Source organism: Rhinopithecus roxellana, chromosome 8, assembly GCF_007565055.1.
Source record: "Rhinopithecus roxellana isolate Shanxi Qingling chromosome 8, ASM756505v1, whole genome shotgun sequence".
In the NCBI taxonomy this organism is placed as follows: domain Eukaryota; kingdom Metazoa; phylum Chordata; class Mammalia; order Primates; family Cercopithecidae; genus Rhinopithecus; species Rhinopithecus roxellana.
In genome coordinates, this window is record NC_044556.1 from 56,676,050 (window position 1) to 56,696,509 (window position 20,460).

Consider the following 20,460-nt stretch of genomic DNA (forward strand, 5'->3'; position numbering starts at 1 on the left):
AAGCGACCCACCGGCCTTTCCACGCTTGGCTGTGCAGAGGTCCACGAGGGGGCGACCTGAGCCCACGTGCCGCCGGACCCTTCCCTCCTGAAACTACAACTCCCAGGCCGCTCAGGGGTCCCGCCCGCCTCACCGCGCCTCTGGCGGCTCCAATTGGCCGCCGCGGGAGGGGGATTGGCGGTCTCCAGGGCGACGGGAGGCGCTCGGGGCATCCGAGGCGGGGAGGCGGGTCCGCCCCCTATTGTGTAGCGGCGAGAGTGGAGCAGAGCGGTGCGGAGCAGGTGAGGGAGGGGGCGTACTGGGGGTATAGAAGTGGGGGTGCTGGCGGGGGCATGGAGAGTAGTGCGGAGTTATGGGGGACAGGAGAAAGCGGGGAGTTCTAGAGAGAAGTGGAATTCGTTGAGGGAGCAGAACTAGGGGAGTTCTGGGGAGTGAAGTGGAATTCTTGGCGGGTGGGTGGGGGTTCCCGGAGAACTGCAGGAGTTCTGGAGGCCATGTGGGGGAGTTCTTGGTGGGTTCTAAGAGAAAGGAGGAGTTCCAGGGGACCGTAGAATGCGAGGGAGAAAGGAATTGTTGGGGGTGGGGTATCAGAATTGTATTGTGAGCTGAGGCAGGAGAATCCCAGGGAGGAGAATTCTCGGCAGGAGAGGATGGGGAGAAGTGGCTGGGGGGCGGGGAGACCAGAAGGGAGTTCCTTGTAGCGCAGGGGGCCTGCTGCAATTGGAGATCAGGTGCGAGAAGCTGGAATTGTGGGGGGGACTGTGCATAGTAGCGATAACTGGAAAGGGAATAATGGGAGGATGAGGGAGTGGTGTGTAGGGAGACTAGAAGGGTGAGGAAATAGTGGAGGCCGGGGAAGTTGGAAAGATATTAGGAGACTCGGAGGAATTCTAGGGCTACCTAGTTACTCGGGGTCTTGGAAAACAGCCAGGAGAGAACTAGGGGGTTCCTATATACTTGGAAAAAGGTTTTTCAGGGAAGTATGGGAGAGCTGCCTGGAGGCAGTGGGAAACAGGGGGCTTTGTTGCTAGTGAATTGCCAGAAGTTAGACGGTACAGGATCATTATGTAGAGGCAAGGATCAGACTCTGTGGAGGATGTTTTATAGTCTATCCTGAACTTTGTGGCCAAGAGTGGGTTGGAGGCCTCAGAGCAGAGTCCACTTGGCTGCGCCGGGCCCTGGCATGGACCCTCTGGCTCTCTGAGACTGCCCTAGGATCTGTGGGGCTGTCAGGAGCTCCTACCCTCCAAGCCCCAGGGCTCATTTTGTACACTTCAGGGACTCACAGGCTTTTTTTGGACCATGCCTGGGGTTGGGGAAGAGACAGCCTGACAAACCCTGGCACCCCGAAGATATTGGAGGGGAGTGAGTGGGAGGGATTTGGGTGAGGTCCTTCGGGGTGCCAGGGTTTGTCAGGCTGTGGGAGGGCTGCTTGGCAGTATCATGAGGAAGTTGTGCTAGCTGCCAGCCCCGGGACCTGTCCAGACCTGGAGGATGCTGCCTGGGCCCCCCATACCGGCAGGTGGGGGAGTCAGCTCCTCCTCTCCCAAGTGCCTTACTCATTGCCAAAGCAGTGTAGGGAGACTGAATGGAGAAAGGCCTTGGGTCCCCAGTTTCCAGAGTTTTTCATAGAAGCCGGGGAAATGGGACAAGGGATTGTATAGGGGTGTCCTGGGGACTACTTTCTGAGAGTTAAGGGCCCTGGATTTGCCCTTGACTGGCTCTCTGCCTCTGAACAGAGATCCTCAGGGCCCTTATTTGTCACAGTGAGGTGAAGGCGACAGCACTGGTTCCATCTTGCTGCTATACCTTGTAAGCATCAAGAGTAAGGAAAGAAGCAAGAGAAGGCTGGGTCATGAGAGTCTTTTTTTTTTTTTTTTTTTTTTTGAGACGGAGTCTCGCTCTGTCACCCAGGCTGGAGTGCTGTGGCCGGATCTCAGCTCACTGCAAGCTCCGCCTCCCGGGTTTATGCCATTCTCCTGCCTCAGCCTCCCGAGTAGCTGGGACTACAGGCGCCCGCCACCTCGCCCGGCTAGTTTTTTTGTATTTTTTAGTAGAGACAGGGTTTCACCGTGTTAGCCAGGATGGTCTCGATCTCTTGACCTCGTGATCCGCCCGTCTCGGCTTCCCAAGGTGCTGGGATTACAGGCTTGAGCCACCGCGCCTGGCCCGAGGGTCTTGATCTACCATACTTCCTTCAAAAATCTTTTTCCAAGTATATAAGGAACCCCAGTTCTCTTCTGGCTTAGTTTTTCAAGACTCTAAGTCCCCAGAATCCTTTCACATTTCCTAAGACCTTCCCAGCTCTCCCAGCCTCCCCTATTTCCTCACCTTTCTGGTCTCTGCATTCAGCACTCACCATTCTCCCAGTACTCCTACCCCTGCTCTTACTCCTCAGGGCTTCAAGATTCCCCCCTTCCCGCTACCCCCAACTTAATTACGCTCCTCCCTCCTTTCTCTTCCCAGTGCCTTTCTCTAATGGTGGGGTTTCTTCTGGGCTCCAGTATTGGCCAACTCTGCATGTTGCCTTGCACTTTGCATTTAGATCTGGTGGTTCTCCGGAGAGCAGCTTCCTCGGGTGTTACATGAGCCAAGCCCTCACTGTACAGATGAGTGAGAGCTGAAACCTGTTCCCTGAGCTGATCAGAAGGACATCCCTTGGCCCCTCCATCTGGGCCCCTGTGGATAGGAGGGGCTGGGCGAGCAGGCCAGCTGGGCTATGGTGTGGTGCCTCGGCCTGGCCGTCCTCAGCCTGGTTATCAGCCAGGGGGCTGACGGTAAGCTGGACTCCTGGGCTCAAGAACACCCTGTTAGCCTTGGGGTGGGTATGGGGGTGTTCCTCAAGGGTTCCTCTTTGGGCATGTGAGGGCAGGGGAGGAAGAGGGCTGGTTCTGGAGAAGCTGAACTGGGGGTTTCTCCAGTCACCCAAAGTCCTAAGGTGCCTACAGAGATACTGATGGCACCTCCCCTTCCAGCACTGACCCTGGCCCCCCGTTGTGCCCTCATGCCACCCATCATGCAGGTCGAGGGAAGCCTGAGGTGGTATCGGTGGTGGGCCGGGCTGGGGAGAGTGTGGTGCTGGGCTGTGACCTGCTGCCCCCGGCCGGCCGACCCCCGCTGCATGTCATCGAGTGGCTGCGCTTTGGATTCCTGCTTCCCATCTTCATCCAGTTCGGCCTCTACTCTCCCCGAATTGACCCTGATTACGTGGGTAAGAGTTCTCCTCAGGTGGAAGGTAGGCAGGTATCAGCAAGAAAGGTGGACTGGGTAGAGCTGGGCAAGGCCTCCTGTGAACTGCTCTGTCCCTGCCCTGATCTCATCTCCAGCTCTGCTGCCTTCACTCTGCTTAACAAGCATGTTTGTGCTCCCAAGCAGTGTTAATTCATTGAAAGATTCATTCATTTACACACACACACACACACTCACTATTATAGCTGTGCTATTTAGGACTCCACGTGGTCTGTTCCAAAGGATATCCTGCAGCCCTATTCCAAGTATCCATTCTAATTTTGTAACTGCTTTTTCTAGATCTCATCATGAAACCTCCCAGACTTCATCCTGATCTGTAGTCTCCCCATTTGGCCCTACCTTGGTCCTGGCTCTACTACCTGCTCACTCCTCTGCCCTCTCCCCCTTCCCCATCACCTTAAATGCTAGCTCAGGGGTTCAAGTCTTCTAGGGAATGGGCTGATGGGGCAGCAGGGTGGGTGCGGCTGTGACCTCTCTGCTTTTCCAGGGGCACTCAGCCTGCTTCTGAGTAGAGAAGCACAGGTGTACAGAGAGGGTGGCTGGGGAGGGCCCAGGTTCCCCAAAGGTCAGTGAATGGGGCTGGCCTGGGTTGCTGCTTTAGGTGGCACCTGTTGGGACTTAAAATCGTGTGTAGCCTCCCTGGGCGCCTTCTGCTGCACCCCAGCTGGCTCCCTAGAATGGCTACAATGGCTCTGCTTCCTCCTAATCCTGGATGGAGCCTTAATCTAAGCGGTTTAGTGCCAGGTCTCAGAGGGCAGCGTGCAGGAGGCTCTAAGGACGGGTCTGGGCTAGGGGTAAGAGAGAGTCTTGTTGCCTCCTCTTCAGAGAAGGGAGACCCAGGAAAGGCCACCTGGGAGGATTTTGATGGGGAGACCCCCACCTTTTCCCTCTTTAGTTTGAATCTTGAGGGAAACCCTGGGATTGGCTGAGCCTTGCCACAGGGCGGGCTGAGCGGAGAGGGGAGGAGGTGCAGGCAGGTGATGCAGAAGGGAAGTTTATTTTCAAACTGGGGGCAGTTATTGGCAAACAGCCTGGTAGGAGTGTATGTGTCTACACAAGCCCTGTGGGAATGGATGAAAGCGGGCCCCAATTAGCACCAGTGGAGAAAAAAACGGCTGTACCCACCAGCCCTCCCTCCCTGCCTCCGCCTGCCCGGGCCTGGGAGGGGTCTTGGGCTGCTGGGCTGAGGCTGGACAGATTCAAAATGTTGCCTGACTGAGGGCAAGGCAAGGGGAGGCAGAAGAGAGAGGGGCTTTTCCTGCGACTCCACCAGGGAGACTTGAAGCTCTTCCTTCTCTCCAGCTTGTGTCCTGCCTTGAGGTCCGTCAGGCCTGAAGCCACTGGATGGTTAGCAACTTTGTCTACCTGTGGGTCTTCCTTCTGTCTGTGCTGTTGCTTGAGTTGCAGGTGCTGTGAGCAGTAGCCTCTGGTACTTACTCTCTACTCCTATCCTTTGTTCACACTCCTACCTCAGTCTGGATCTCTTAGTCGGGCCCTCTGGCTGAGGGAGTTGGGACCTGAGGGAGACCCCTGAGCCCATTAACCCTTTTACTGCCTCACAGTGTGGAAGGGGCCTCTCAGCCTTTGTGTAGGGGACTCGGAACTGCAGTTGCTAAGCAACAGGAGGTAGAGGTTGCTAAGGACAATGCTTTTCTGTCATAAACCCTCTGGGCAGTGAAGGGGAGATGGGCCAGGGACTGTTGTGGGGCTGGTGGTCTAGAATGTGTGTGGAACCCTGACAGAGTCTGTTGGAGGATTAGGGACCACACAGAAGGGAAGGCTTCCCGTCTTTGAGGACTCTAGAAGCATCTAGCAGAGGGGACTGGATTTATCAACGAGTGCCATGGAGTGAAAGCAATATAAAACAAGCTAGGACGAAAGAGTAGGATTCAATTAGCTGCCGTGTGTAAAGTGTCCCGGCCTGTGCCCGCACAGTGCCTATGTGGTGTGAACCCATGACCAGGCCTCCAGAAGGAAGGTTAGGCTTAGTTGACACCAGCTTTCCTAAGGTGGATCTTAGACCAACTCATCAAAATGGCAGGATGGACTTTTGTGCTGTATTTCTTGGGATTTTCAAGATGCCCCACATAGCAGAAGGGACGTGCATTTTTTTCTCTGCCCTGAGTTGTTTGATAAAAATCAGTGACCTCATTCTCCACTTAGAACTCCCCTGCTTGCTCTAGTCACCTCCCCTCACCACCTTTTATTGTTAACTCTCTGCCCAGTCACAGCTTCCCAGAAGCCTTCGTTACTCTTCTTGCTTCATAGTGCAATGTCTGGGCGCAGTTAGCACCATTTTTTGAACTTCTTTGTGGATGTGTGGACATGAACTTGCCCATTTAGATGACTGTGGGTTCCCTGCCTTCCGAGAGCTTAAGAGAGCAGAGACTGTGTCTCCTGTTTTCTTCACACACCCCTGCGTACAGGAAGATCTGAAGTCAACAGGCTTTAGCCCTGCAGGTGGAGGGAGGCCTCCAGGAGGTGGGCCCAGGACTCAGGAGGACTCAGGGCTGCCCTGCTGGCAATCTTCCTGTTCTTCTGTAACACTACAGATCTAGCAGTCCAACTGTCAGAAAAGCTAGGACACGCAGTATGCTTCTTTGGATATTCTCAGTAACATTTGCACTGTTATCCATTGGCTACCAGCATCTCCCAAGTGAGAATACACCAATTACGCCCAGTGCCCTGAACAGCACTTGGTCCTAACACCCGTATCCATGGAAAGCATGCTGTGTCTGGAGAAAGAAGCCTGGCTTTGTCACCTACTAGCCATGTGATTTTGGAAAGAAACTTAACATTAATTCCTTAAGCTACAATAGAATTCTTGGGAGGATTAAATATGGTGATGCCTAATATTACATGGCCCGTATTCCACACTCAATCTTCCTTCCCTCTTCTTCCTTCTTTGTGGAGGTAGAAGATCACAATAATGAAAAGTGTCATGTGGGACATAGAAGAGGTTGCAGTCTGGGGTCTGCAGGGTTCAGCAGCCAGGCAGATTAGCCTTCTTGAGGAAGCCTGACAGTAGGTAGAAGGGTATGATTATGTTAAATATTTACCCACTAGGCCTAGTCTTATCTCCCGGGTGGGGATTTCATCACCTAGCCCTTTAAGCAGGTCCACCCATCCTAGAGAATCCACACCCTGGAACTCATTCTAAGTACAAAAAGACTCTTGCCTAAGATCACAAAGCCTGCCTCAACTTGATCCTTCTTTTCTCTTCTTTCTGAAATAGATCACTCTAGAGGTAGAATGGAAGCAAATTGGAGGGGCTGAGCACATTCACAGCTTCGGAATTTCTAGTATTAGGAAGAGCTGAGGTGGACACTATGCAAAGGGACTTGGAGCAACATTTGCATACAACATAAGATTCAGAAAATGCAGCCAGGCACAGTGACTCACAGCTTAATCCCAGCACTTTGGGAGGCTGAGGCAGGAGGATCCCTTGAGGCCAAGAGTTTGAAACTAGCCTGGGCAATATAGCAAGACCCCTCTCTTCAAAAGTTAAATAATTAGCCAGGCATGGTGACACTTGCCTGTAAACAAGCTACTTGAGAGGATGAGGCAGAAGGATCACTTGAGCCCAGGAGTTCGAGGCTGCAGTGAGCCACCATCAAACCACTGCCCTCCAGCCTGGGCAACAGAGTGAGACCCTGTCTCTAAAAAAAAAAAGAAAGTTCCATTTGTTCATAGCGGAGGTCAAGGTGGGGATGAGCAATGTGATGTAGAGGGGAGGAGGCTGGAGGCAGGGAGACCTGCAAGTAGGCTGTTGGAGAAACCCAGGTGAGACATGCCACACATGTAAAGGTGAGGACAGCAGAGAAGGGGAAATGTTTAGGAGGTAGGATTTGAAAAACCTAATGAGCAAGTAGATATGGGAGGTAATTGAGGAATCTAGGAGATGCCAGGTTCCTGATAAGGTAACTTGGTGTGTGGTGGTGCTGTTCACTGATGCAGGGAGAGAAAAGGAAGATGATGTGTGATCAGTTTAGGGACAGGGCCAGGACTTGAGTGCAGCTTTCTGATTTCAAATCTAGACCTCATTTATTTGTTCAACAACTTATCTGAGCATCCGGTGATGCCAGGCACCATGCTACATGCCTTCCCTACATTATTTCTCTCCTCCACCCCACCTCAATTTTGTTTCTCTTCTTTTTACAGATGAGGAAACTGAAATTAAGAGAGGTTAAGTAACTTGTCCAAAAGAGTACACAGTCGAGCTGGACTCATGCCTAGGTCTATCTGGCTCCTAAGTGTGTGCCTGTATCACGAGGCTACACTGCCAGGGACCCATGAAGCCGTTTGGGGTGCACAATTGCATCCAGGGAGGGTGCTGAGGGCTTGGGTAGGCACCCTTGGTCTGAGCCTGGCAGTGTGGTGTGGATGCTGACTAAGAGCGGGATTGAGGTGTCTGGTTGTGCTGTGGTTGTGTGGCTTTGTGGAACTGTATGTGGTCAGCCAGCTGGGGCCTGAGTGCCCCGGGGCATGGAAAGGATGGGGTGAGGAGGCTGCTGACTTTGCTGCTTGCTGGGCTGGACTCTGGCCACCCTAAGGCGCTTAGGCTGCTGATAATAGCCCTGAGGGATTAGGGGCTTTGGCAGGCGGGGTCTGGGTTCCCCTGCTAGGGCCTCAAACACTGCTGAGGTTTTCAGGGAAACAATCCTCTATCAGGAGTACTCCCAGGAGCTCACACCTTCCCCTACAAAAAAAGCCCAGATCCTGTAAGAGTCCAGAGGAGACTACGTGCTGGCTCTTCACCTCCTTCCCCAACAGTCCTGGACACCGAGTGCAGTTCGGGGGGAAGGTTTTGTCCACCTGCTGTCCCCTTGGTTTCTCTTTGTGTAGACAGGGTCCCAGCTGTTGAACAGCAAGAGCGGTCAGAGGGGCTGAATGGAGGGACCTGTCCTGAATGACCCCAACCCCATCTGCATCTCTGTGGACCTCACACCGTCAGAGTAATTGGGAGAGACTGAGCCTGTTCTTACCTCTAAGAATTACCAGTGTGACCAGGGGACTGGGGCTTCCATGGGGTTCCTTCAGCACCCTTGATTCAGGGCTCCTCCCCCAGGACGAGTCCGGCTGCAGAAGGGGGCCTCTCTCCAGATCGAGGGTCTCCGGGTGGAAGACCAGGGCTGGTACGAGTGCCGCGTGTTCTTCCTGGACCAGCACATCCCTGAAGACGATTTTGCTAACGGCTCCTGGGTGCATCTGACAGTCAATTGTATGAGGCTGTGGGGCAGGTGGTGGAGAAGGACAGGGAGGAGGAGGATGGGGACTCTGGCTGGTGGGAGAAAAGGGAAGAGGGAGTTCTATTTCTATCCCACAAACGACTCTGATGCCCCACCCTTCCTGAGAGTCCTTGTTTGCTCACTTAGTAGTTGCATCTCACCCCTCCCCCATACTCCTGCCCTTTTCAGTTCTTCAAATATAAATCCAATCAGTCTTCTAGGCTCTGTATCAGGAACTCCCTCTTTCTCTTCCCTCCTGCTTCCCTGGCCAGGGAAGTGGGTGGGAGAGAGGGGGCTCTTAGGCCTTGAGTGAAACATAGCTCACATACATATAGCACTTTGTGTTTTCAAAATACCTTTTCACCCAGGCCCTTATTATTTCTGTCTCACTCCTAAGTAGGAGGGAGGTCATAATCATTCCCACTGCATAGGTGAGGCTGGGTCATGCCACTGATTAGTGGCAGAGCAGAGTCTAGGACCCAGCCCTCCTCACTCCCAGAACAGTGCTCCTCCTGAGGGGACTTGGCTCTCCCCGCCGGCTCTGGACATCCAGCCTGGGTTCAGCCCCAGGCCAGTGTGTGGGGGTGGGTTGATAGAATCCTCACTTGGCCCGGGTGCAGCAGACAGGGTGGCCCCGGGCTGAGCATTCCTATGAGGCGGGGCTGGTGGGTGGGCAGCAGGCTGGAGCCCTGAGTCGTCTCCCTGGCCCTCGGACACTGCTCTTTGCGTTGACAGCCCCTCTGGGGCCCCTGATGCCTGTCTCCCTTGCAGCGCCCCCTCAATTCCAGGAGACACCTCCTGCTGTGTTGGAAGTGCAGGAACTGGAGCCTGTGACCCTGCGTTGTGTGGCCCGTGGGAGCCCCCTGCCTCGTGTGACGTGGAAGCTCCAAGGAAAGGACCTTGGCCAGGGCCAGGGCCAGGTGCAAGTGAGTCCTGGGGGTGGATAGAGTGAGCCATATAGAGTGTGAAGGGAAGGTGGGGGCCTGGCAGTGGGGCCAGAGGACAGAGGAGGCAAAGGCCAGGCTAGAAGATGGGCCAAAGAGGGGGTTGGCATTGTTTGCCCCGAGCCTGGGGTGCTGCCTCCCTCTGCTGGCCAGCCTCAGAAGTGCAGGATCTGAGGCTGGCAGGGGAAAGGACTCTTCCTCACCCACTTCTTCCCTAGGTGCAGAACGGGACACTGCGGATCCGCCGGGTAGAGCGAGGCAGCTCTGGGGTCTACACCTGCCAAGCCTCCAGCACTGAGGGCAGCGCCACTCACGCCACCCAGCTGCTAGTGCTAGGTGCTCTCTGGCGGGAGGGCTGGGCTTCAGGGTTACCTATGCAAGGGGGCTGTGACCTATGGTTGAATTGGTTCACAGCAAGATAGGAATATCTGTGCCTGAGGGCGGGGCCGTGGAAGCTGAGGGGGCTCCCAATGCAGGCTGTCGCTCTGAAACCAGCACCTTAATTTTAAAAGGCTTGGTAAGCAGACAAAGCGATCTTAGTGCCCAGTAGTGTGTTATAGTGGAAAGGACATGGGTGCTTGTGTTAGGCTGTGAACCCGCTAACTCCTTGAGTCCCAGTTTCTTCATCTTTATAAAGAGACTCATGTCTACCTCTCAGGTCTGTTACAAGAATTTACTTAGGTCCAGCTGAGCCCAGTCACAGGCACATGGAATTCCTGGCCAAGATCCTTCCTTTAGAAGGGAAACTGAGAAGTAGAAGGCCTGGACTGTGCCTTCATAGAGCCTATTATCTTTGTGGGGAAGTGGGACTAATTGGGGAAACAGGGAAGTGTTGCTGTCCGAGGTACTGTAAGAAAGGCAGTGCCTGGTAATGGTTAAAGTGTCGTCTGTGGCATAAGGAAGCCTAATGGGAACGTTGCCTCTCCTGCTGTCCTTGGGCAATCACCTCACAATCTGTCTGCCTCTGAGCCTTCATTTCTTCATCCATAAAATGGAGACAATTCCCACTGCCAAGCTTTTGGTCAGGATTAAATGAGGTCGTGCAGGTAAAGTGCTTAGCACTCAGTGTCCCGCATGCAGTCAGTGCTCTGTTGTGTCAGCTCGCATCATGACCTCTTCTTACTGACTGCTCATGCAGTACCGGCCCAGAGAGGGGAAGAAGTAGCGGAACTGTAGTAGCAGAGGTGCTTTTGCAGGAGGTATGTGGCGTGGCCAGGCCCTTGGGAGGGACATTCCAGACTGGGGGTGCAGGGAGCAAAGGCATAGAGATGGGGTGCTAGTGCTAGGTGCTCTCTGGCGGGAGGGCTGGGCTTCAGGGTTACCTATGCAAGGGGGCTGTGACCTATGGTTGAATTGGTTGCCCACACTGACCTGAAAGAGTTCATGAGGGCTGACATGGAAAGATGGCTGGCCAGGTAGGGAGCGTTTGGATCGCAGGGGTCCACACGGCTGGGTTTGAGCTTAGTGTAGTAGGAGCCAGGTGCTGTTGCACGTTCCTGAGCAGAAGTGTTCTGTGGCTCAAGGGGCTGTTTCTATATGAATGGCGAGTAGAGTGGCAGCCGCAGGGGAGCCTGGAGTCAGGGGCTGCTGCAGCATCTTGAGGTGAGGTATTGGGCACCTGGGTTAGGGTCAGAGACAGAGAAGTAATTCAAGAGGTGACAAGCAGGGATACAAATGGTAAATGAGCAGAGTTAAACTGACTCCCCCAAACACACACACCATTCCTAGGCAGTGGAACCGCATGAATGGGGTTGCTCTTGATGGAACAGAGAGAATTTGGAAAGAGGAATGCGTCTCAGGGAGAGGATGAATTCTTGTTAACATACAGGTGGAAGCTTCTGTTTCCATTCCCCAAAGCCCTGTAACAATGAGCCCTAGGATTCCAGAGGGCAGAGCTGGGAAGGATTGTAGAGGTGACCTCAGGGTTCTGGGAAGACTGTGGGCTGAGGCCACCTTCCTCCCTCTGTGCACCCCACAGGACCCCCAGTCATCGTGGTGCCCCCCAAGAACTGCACAGTCAATGCTTCCCAGGATGTTTCCTTGGCCTGCCACGCTGAGGCATACCCTGCTAATCTCACCTACAGCTGGTTCCAGGACAACACCAATGTCTTCCACATTAGGTGGGGTCACCCTCATTAGGAGGGTGGAGGTGGGGAATTCATAGTCTCTGAAGAGCCGCTTGGCTGAAGGCCTGGACCCCTCCTCACACATGCCACATTGCAGCCACCTGCGGTCCCGGGTGCGGATTCTGGTGGACGGGAGCCTGCGGCTGCAGGCCACCCAGCCTGATGATGCCGGCTGCTACACCTGTGTGCCCAGCAATGGCCTCCTGCATCCACCCTCAGCCTCTGCCTACCTCACTGTGCTCTGTAAGCCCCTGACCCCAGCTTCTCCCACAGCCTGCTCCCTTCCCCTGGGCCAGGCCAAGCCCCTCTCCCCCAACTTGCCACTACTTTCCCCCAGACCCAGCCCAGGTGACAGCTATGCCTCCTGAGACGCCCCTGCCCATAGGCATGCCGGGGGTGATCCGCTGCCCGGTTCGTGCCAACCCCCCACTGCTCTTTGTCAGCTGGACCAAGGATGGAAAGGCCCTGCAGCTGGACAAGGTACAGGCTTGGGGCAGTACAGCTTGGTGTTATTTTGCTCAGGACAGCAGGGTGGAGTTAGCTCAGTTTAATTCAATTCTGTGACTGGGGACACATATCTTTTGTGAATTTAATTTGTGTTATGAGACATGTTGCACAGGAGACTACTTAAAACCGCTGAGGAAAAATTTCCATGGTTTAAGGTGGTGGTTTTGTGTCTTCTCTGGGGAAAGAAAAGAGATGATCTCTGGGGAAAATGATGGCAAAGAGTCAAGAAGCAGAACCGAAGGTTCTTTCGTGTGATGATTGGGGAATTGTGTGTCCCGGGGGAACACACACTTCTCACCAGGTGCTGTGTGGGATACTGGGTTGGGGGCAGGGGCAAGGAGGCATGGATCATCCAATTGGGTGGAAGCTGGAGTGCCTGTAGGGACATGAATGGTGCAGAGAAAGCTGGAAAGACAGGTTAGCATCAAAAGGAAGAACTGTGAATGCCAGGTTACCATTGCCTCATTCCAAGGCAATCGGGATCTTTTGTCTGCAGAGACTATAAATTTTTTCAGGCCCAGTATTGCCATCTTTTCATCGTAGTGTACCTGGGGCTTCTACAACAATAGTACTCAGTATATCTTTGTTGACTGTTTAAGAGAAAAGTCTACAGGCAGTTGGAGCCGCTGGAGTTTGTTGAGCATTGGTGTGATAGCATCAGAACTGTGATCAGGGATTGAGCTTATCCAGTGGAATGTAGCAGGAGATACTGGACATAGGAAGAGGGGTTCTGAAGCTGCTGAAATGGCCCAGGTGAGAGTTGTGGAGTCTAATTTAGAGAGGAGGACATGAAGATGAATGGGCTCATGCCCCGACAAAAGGGACCTCTCAGGATGACTGGCTTAGTATTTCGCTAGGGGGAGTGAGGGAACGTACGGAGGCAGACTTCAGCAAGGAGGACGGTGGGCCCTTTCATAGAGAAATAGGAGCTGGTTTGGGGTGGAAGACGCTGAACTTAGTTGTGGAGTGCTGGGAAGGGAGCCAGGTGAAGTCCCAGCAGGCAGGAAGCCCCATGCAGCCCAATTCCAGGGGTGGCCATTCACAGTGTATTTTCTGTGAGTGGCACCCCCTGGAGTTGTGCAGTCACAGCCTCACACTATTGGGAGGGGTCCCTCTGTAGGCAGGAGAGAAAGGAAGCACTGGAAATCGGAGAGGGGTCAGGCCTAGACATGGAGCTGCTGGAGTCCTCTGCATAGCTGTGGGTTTCTCGTCCTGCCCCCTCTCTTGTACTGCCATCCCAGGCTTGTCTCTGCTGAGCTCCTCTCTCAGAGGAGATTGAGATTGAGAGGATGTTGAGCTGTCATCTCCTCTTCCTTCCAGTTCCCTGGCTGGTCCCAGGGCACAGAAGGCTCATTGATCATCGCCCTGGGGAACGAGGATGCCCTGGGAGAATACTCCTGCACCCCCTACAACAGTCTTGGTACCGCCGGGCCCTCCCCTGTGACCCGCGTGCTGCTCAAGGTTAGGCCGGGGGTGGGTGGGGGCCTGTGGTGACAGTGAGTCAGATGGCTGGAGATGGCGCTAAGGCCAGGCTGATGGGGGTGGGGTGGGGCAGACATATGGGGAGGGGTTTCCAAGTCTGTTTCCCATGGTGGCCATGGCAGCAGCTGCCTGATGCCATCCCAGAGGTTTCTGCAGAGGTGGTGCTTGGCAGGTGGGACATCAGTCACACACATCCAAAAGTAAGATATCCTGTTCGCCCCAACTCTCACTAACCTTGACCATGCTGCCTCCCTCTCTGGGGCTCTGGGAGGAAGAATGTTCTGTAGAGGTTTGTACATCTCTGAGAGTCCTGCCTAAGCCTGCCAGCCCTTACTACGCCACCATTTCCCTCCAGCCCCTACCCACTGGGGAACAGACACAGAGCCACAGAAGAATTGAGAGATGGAGAGAGAATGAGGTGGAGACAGGCTTGGTGAGTGTTTAGCTAGGGGGAGTGAGAGAGAGTGAGGTGAGACAATGGCATGACAGGAACACAGAGAGGGGGAGTAGCCAACCTTAGACGGTGATGTAAGAGAGGGCCCCTCCCAATGCCAGACCTGGCTTGCAGGCTCCCCCAGCTTTTATAGAGCAGCCCAAGGAAGAATATTTCCAAGAAGTAGGGCGGGAGCTGCTCATCCCCTGCTCTGCCCAAGGGGACCCTCCTCCTGTTGTCTCTTGGGCCAAGGTAAGGCTCCTGAGCCCGCTCTGCCTGTACCTGTGCCCACTTCACCCCTGCCTCTTGTGCCCCAGCCATTCTGTGGGAGGGAGGGTGTGGGAAGGAGAGGGCTGTCAGAGGCAGGGTGGGGAGGAACTGGAGCTGCCTGGAGAGATGAGGGGCGCCCTTGGTGAGGGGTGGCTGCGTGTGTCCTCAGGGCTCACCAGTGGTTCTGTAGGTGGGCCGGGGGCTGCAAGGCCAGGCCCAGGTGGACAGCAACAGCAGTCTCATCCTGCGACCATTGACCAAGGAGGCCCACGGGCGCTGGGAATGCAGTGCCAGCAATGCTGTGGCCCGCGTGGCTGCCTCCACCAACGTCTACGTGCTGGGTTAGTGGCTGGAGAGATGGCCAGGGGCTGGGAGAAATTACATGGGAATCGTTTTTGGAGGCCCAGAAAGGGGATCATGGGTGTGGGACCCCTGGGATGATGATGGGTGAAGGGCACTGGCCTTGGGGCCCCTGCTACTCTCTACACTCCCTCAGGCCCTGACCACTATTCCTCCATTCCCCCCTGCCCAGGCACTAGCCCTCATGTTGTCACCAATGTGTCCGTGGTGCCTTTGCCTAAGGGTGCCAATGTCTCCTGGGAGCCTGGCTTTGATGGTGGCTATCTGCAGAGATTCAGTGTCTGGTACACGCCACTGTGAGTGACCTGCTCCTGCCATTTCTCTGTGCCAATCTTGCCTCCTTTCCTCTCCTCCTTGAACCTATCTGGCCTTCTGCCCTTTCTTCTGTCCCTCTATCCCTCACCAGTCCTGGCTCTGCTTCCCTGTTTCCAGATTCTGAGTTCAGGGCCAAGGTCCTGAGACCTTGGATGGTTGAGCAGAGAGGAGTTGGTTAGATCTCTGGACCCCAGATCTTCTGGTCTACCTAGCTAATGAGGTACCCCCCATGTCCTCATGTCTCCCAGGGCCAAGCGTCCTGACCGAATGCACCATGACTGGGTGTCCTTGGCAGTGCCTGTGGGGGCTGCTCACCTCCTAGTGCCAGGGCTGCAGCCCCACACCCAGTACCAGTTCAGCGTGCTGGCTCAGAACAAGCTGGGCAGTGGTCCCTTCAGCGAAATTGTCTTGTCTGCTCCTGAAGGTGAGAGGCTTGTAGTCCCAGAACAGCAGAGACAAGGATGGGGAAGGGCCGCTAGGAAAGTTAGGATATGGGAGGTTCTGGGTGGGAAGGGGCAGAGGTGCTGGCCAGCTTGGGGTCCAGAGGGGTGTGTGGAAGATGATTTGAGCTTGTCTTCAGGGGCTCTGGGAGAAGAGTTGGGCACTGGGGTGGTGGAAGGCCAGGGGAGGGGCGCTGGGAATCCTTGCTCTGACCTGCCTTTCTGTCCCATGCAGGGCTTCCTACCACGCCAGCTGCACCTAGGCTTCCCCCAACAGAGATATCCCCTCCCCTGTCCCCTCCACGGGGTCTGGTGGCAGTGAGGACACCCCGGGGGGTACTCCTACATTGGGATCCCCCAGAGCTGGTCCCTAAGAGACTGGATGGCTACGTCTTGGAAGGACGGCAAGGCTCCCAGGGCTGGGAGGTGCTGGACCCAGCTGTGGCAGGCACAGAAACAGAGCTGCTGGTGCCAGGCCTCATCAAGGTATGTGCAAGAGGCGATACAGGGAGCAGCCTCCTAGGGGCTCTCCTGTGTCCTTCTCCATTCCCCAAACCCTATCTTCTCATCTTGATTTGAACTCTTCATCTCCGCATCCTACCTCACCCTTCCGTCCCACCTGCACAGTCTTTCCGCGCACCGCTGGGATGGGCGGTGCTGGGCCCTGACCTCCCTCCTGGCACTCCATCCCCATCGCAGGATGTTCTCTATGAGTTCCGCCTCGTGGCCTTCGCAGGCAGCTACGTCAGCGACCCCAGCAACACGGCCAACGTCTCCACTTCCGGTGAGCATCTGGCGTGAGGGAGGAGCACCAGGGCCTGCGGGACGGTGGGGGGGGGGGGGGGGTGGGGCTCCGAGTCCACTGACCCTCCCTCGTGGCCCCCTGCCTAGGTCTGGAGGTCTACCCTTCGCGCACGCAGCTGCCGGGTCTCCTGCCCCAGCCTGTGCTGGCCGGCGTGGTGGGCGGGGTCTGCTTTCTAGGCGTGGCCATCCTCGTGAGCATCCTGGCCGCCTGCCTCATGAACCGGCGCAGGGCTACCCGCCGCCGCCGCAAGCGCCTCCGCCAAGGTAAGCCCCCCCCTCCACTCTCAGCCCTCCTCCTGCGCACTTGGGCCTAGCGCACCGAAAGGCCCCGCCCCTCCTTAAGTCCCTCCTACCTGGGGGAAAATCCTCGCGCCTGTGTGATCCAGGTGCATTCTCTTAGTCCTGCATCTGGTCCTGCCTACGCTTTTCCCACCCGGATGGGGTTGCGCGTCTGGTGTTGGGTGAGAGAGTCTGCGCCTGGAGGGCCTGGTTTTTTGCCTGTGTCACCTATTATTCTCGTGCCCTTCCAGATCCACCTCTTATCTTCTCTCCGACCGGGACGTCAGCTGCACCGTAAGTGCCTCCACCTCCTTGGCTTTCTTCTGCTTTTCCATTGTACATGCCAGTATCCTCTGCTTCCTTTTTTGCCTCTTTACTGGGGGGATGTTAGGGGTGGGAGAGGAACAAAAGTGGGAGAGGGTAAGAAGGGATGTGCAGTGGCCCCAGCCTGAGGCCAGTCCAGTATGGCCTGTGCCTTCCCTCCACCCCTTCCACCTGTTGGTCCTTTCCTCGCTTGTTCTCCCTAGCTCTGCTCTGTTGTTCACCAAACCTCTCAAGGCCTGATGCTGGCTCCTGGGAGGGGGACCTGCCCCTACCACAGACCCTGATCTCCTGTCCTTCCCCAGCTCTGCTCTGGGCTCAGGCAGTCCTGACAGCGTGGCGAAGCTGAAGCTCCAGGGTTCCCCAGTTCCCAGCCTGCGCCAGAGTCTGCTCTGGGGGAATCTTGCCGGAACTCCCAGCCCCCACCCAGATCCTCCGCCTAGCCGGGGACCCTTACCCCTGGAGCCCATTTGCCGGGGCCCAGATGGGCGCTTTGTGATGGGGCCCACTGTGGTGGCCCCCCAGGAAAGGTCAGGCCCGGAGCAGGCAGAACCTCGGACTCCAGCCCAGTGTCTCGCCCGGTCCTTTGACTGTAGCAGCAGCAGCCCCAGTGGGGCACCCCAGCCCCTCTGCATTGAAGACATCAGCCCTGTGGCGCCCCCTCCAGCAGCTCCACCCAGTCCCTTGCCAGGTCCCGGACCCCTACTCCAGTACCTGAGTCTGCCCTTCTTCCGAGAGATGAATGTGGATGGGGACTGGCCCCCTCTTGAGGAGCCCAGCCCTGCTGCACCCCCAGATTACATGGATACCCCGCGCTGCCCCACCTCATCTTTCCTTCGTCCTCCAGACACCCCTCCTGTGTCCCCCAGGGAATCACTTCCTGGGGCTGTGGCCACTGCAGAACCCCCTTACACAGCCCTGGCTGACTGGACACTGAGGGAGCGGCTGCTGCCAGGCCTTCTCCCTGCTGCCCCTCGAGGCAGCCTCACCAGCCAGAGCAGCGGGCGAGGCAGCGCTTCGTTCCTGCGGCCCCCCTCCACAGCCCCCTCTGCTGGAGGCAGCTACCTCAGCCCTGCTCCAGGAGACACCAGCAGCTGGGCCAGTGGCCCTGAGAGATGGCCCCGAAGGGAGCATGTGGTGACAGTCAGCAAGAGGTGAGAGCAGTCCCTGCCCGTCCCTGCCTCTGCCTCAGTCCTGCCACAGACCTCACCCCTCTCCCAATACCCTGCGCCTTCTCTGCTCCACTCCCACCCTGGGAACAGGAAACCTTGTCTCCTTTTAGAAACTTTTGCTGAGGACCAGGGATTTTTCAGGGGAAACCCATGGCCTAATGTGAGTTTGTGGTCCCTGAATTCAGACTTTTCTGAACAGCTTCTATTCCTCCACCCACACCATATGTTTGTCTTTTTTTACAGGAGGAATACTTCTGTGGACGAGAACTATGAGTGGGACTCAGAATTCCCTGGGGACGTGGAATTGCTGGAGACATTGCACCTGGGCTTGGCCAGCTCCCGGCTCAGACCTGAAGCTGAGCCGGAGCTAGGTGTGTGAGCCCTGGGGAAAGGCAGGCATCTCGGCCATGCTGTCCTACATCCCCCCTGCCACCTTAGGACCCAGTCAGGCCCTGTCTCCCAGGCTTCTCTGCCCTAGACTGTACCTTGCCTCCTTGGGCCATCTGTACTGGAAGGGCCTAACAAGCTTCACACCTGAACTCTTCACTCATTGAACCTCAGGGCTTTTTCTCATTGTCCTGCCCACCTCTTGCAGGTGTGAAGACTCCAGAGGAGGGCTGCCTGCTGAACACTGCCCATGTTACTGGCCCTGAGGCCCGCTGTGCTGCCCTTCGGGAGGAATTCCTGGCCTTCCGCCGCCGCCGAGATGCTACTAGGGCTCGGCTACCAGCCTATCGACAGCCAGTCCCTCACCCCGAACAGGCCACTCTGCTGTGAACACCCCTAATGTGAGGCTGGGAAAAGGCATATGGACCTGCAAAGGAGGCCCCCAACCAGACCTAGCTTCAACCTAGGGCACTGCCCCTGCCTGCCCCTTTGGTGCCCAGGTACAGACCCTGATAGTGGGCTTGGGTCACCTTGGTATGGAATGTATGTGCTGACCCCCTAGGTGAGTCTGGGGATTGGAACAGGGATCTTAGGTCTGCCCCTTTCTCTCTCTCTCTCTCTCTGTGTGTGTGTGTGTGAAGTTTTTTACAGGTGAATAAACAAAGTTTGAAAGATGTTTCTCTGTGTTATCAGTCTTTGAGAGAGTGCCAGGAGAATCCCTGGACCCTTAAAGAAGAGGAGAATCTTATTGAATGAATGGAGGTGCATTCAGCATTCATTCAGGCATTTATTGAGTGCTTACTGAGGCCAGCTACTAAAGGCCAGCCATTGAAGTAGATACTGAGAAAATAAGGTTCTTGAAGACATGCCTTTGCCCTTGAGGAGTTCTTTCTAGTCAGTGAGGCAGACAAGTAAAGAAATAGTTGCCATATGATGTGATAAGTTCTGTGATAAAGCTATGTGTTGGTTATTGTGGTAGCACAAAGGAAGATGGTGCATTCAAGGCCACAAACATTTAGTGAACGCTAATATCGTGTGCTGGGACAAATGCCACATATTGGAAGGGAGTTCTCAGGACCCTCACAGATGGTGGTAATAATAATAATAGTATTCACTATGTGCCAGGCACTGCTCTAAGCCCTCTAGGTGGACTGTTTAGTTCTCTACAATTCTATGAATTAGGTAGTACTGTTAGCTCTGTTTTATAGACCAGGGAACTCAAGCATAGAATGCTTTAGTAATGTGCGCAACAGTCACACAGCAGGTAAAGGTGGGGAGCCAGTCAAGGAAGGGAAACTATCCTAGGCAGAGGAATAGCCTTTGTAAAGGCACAGAAGAGTGAGAACGCTTGACAATCAGTGGGACTGGAATATAGGGCTGTGTAGGACTTGGGGAGGGAACAGAGAATAGAAAGGTTGGACGGGACTGGATATTGACATCCTGGAATCTCAGGTTCAAGGGAGGGCTCTAACGTGTGAAGAACTCCACCCAGGGTGACTCTGTTCAACTGAAGCCTGAAAGGGTGGGGGGCTTTCTCTCCATCCCTGAACTGTGCTGTCCTCCACCCTCAGAGACAAAAGAACCCTGGCCAGCCTCCTCCCGCTGAGGTCTCCCGCTGTGATCCCTCCAGGATTTAGGAAGAGATACCAGGTCATAGAAAAGGAGATGAAAGGCAGGGAGAAGTCAGGTCTGAACCCTGGGTCCCAACACCGAACACGCCCCTAGGGCCCTGGGCAAAGAGTGACCTCACTGTTAGTCCCTGCCCAGGCTTGAGGTAAGAGATGAGCAAGATCACGTGGGGGTGCTGTCCCAGCCTGCAAGTCCCAGTCCTGTCACACACTAGTCAGCTGGGGTCGGGGAAAGGCCTTCCTGTGCCTCCATTTACCTTGCCAGCCTCTAAACTAGGAGGCTTCTTCCCACATAAACACGCCCACAGTCTTCAGCTAACTTTCTAGGCAGAAAGTTTCCTACTGCGGCACAAGCCTACGGGCTCCCGGTGGAGGCTGAGGTTCTCACGGGTGGAGACCACTGCAGCTGCCTTCGTAGGTCCAGACTCCCCGAACCTTTAACCCTTGCTCTGGTCAACTGTCCCTCTGTCCCAAGCAGTCCTCCCGCCTTCTGCGCTGCGGCGCCTTTAAACCTT

The 20,460-nt window shown here is 55.4% G+C and overlaps 1 protein-coding gene across 5 annotated transcripts; it reads left to right on the forward strand.

Annotated features, from left to right (window-relative positions):
- Positions 1-218: 218 nt before the first annotated feature.
- Positions 219-18,993, forward strand: IGSF9 (immunoglobulin superfamily member 9). Of its 5 annotated transcripts, none has more exons than XM_010360778.2 (21): positions 219-281; positions 2,546-2,777; positions 3,023-3,211; positions 8,318-8,470; positions 9,249-9,403; positions 9,640-9,757; positions 11,400-11,541; positions 11,645-11,790; positions 11,885-12,027; positions 13,375-13,515; positions 14,105-14,221; positions 14,430-14,580; positions 14,772-14,895; positions 15,163-15,338; positions 15,590-15,840; positions 16,054-16,138; positions 16,246-16,422; positions 16,689-16,731; positions 17,064-17,912; positions 18,174-18,301; positions 18,526-18,993. In XM_010360778.2, the coding sequence occupies exons 2-21, from the start codon at positions 2,720-2,722 to the stop codon at positions 18,705-18,707; spliced, it is 3,528 nt and encodes a 1,175-aa protein (XP_010359080.2). In that variant the 5' UTR covers positions 219-281; positions 2,546-2,719; the 3' UTR covers positions 18,708-18,993. The 5 variants fall into 5 exon arrangements, with proteins under 5 accessions (XP_010359080.2, XP_030792192.1, XP_030792190.1 ...); XM_030936332.1 differs by having other exon boundaries at positions 11,933-12,027; XM_030936330.1 differs by lacking the exon at positions 14,772-14,895 and having other exon boundaries at positions 14,105-14,580.
- Positions 18,994-20,460: the final 1,467 nt, after the last annotated feature.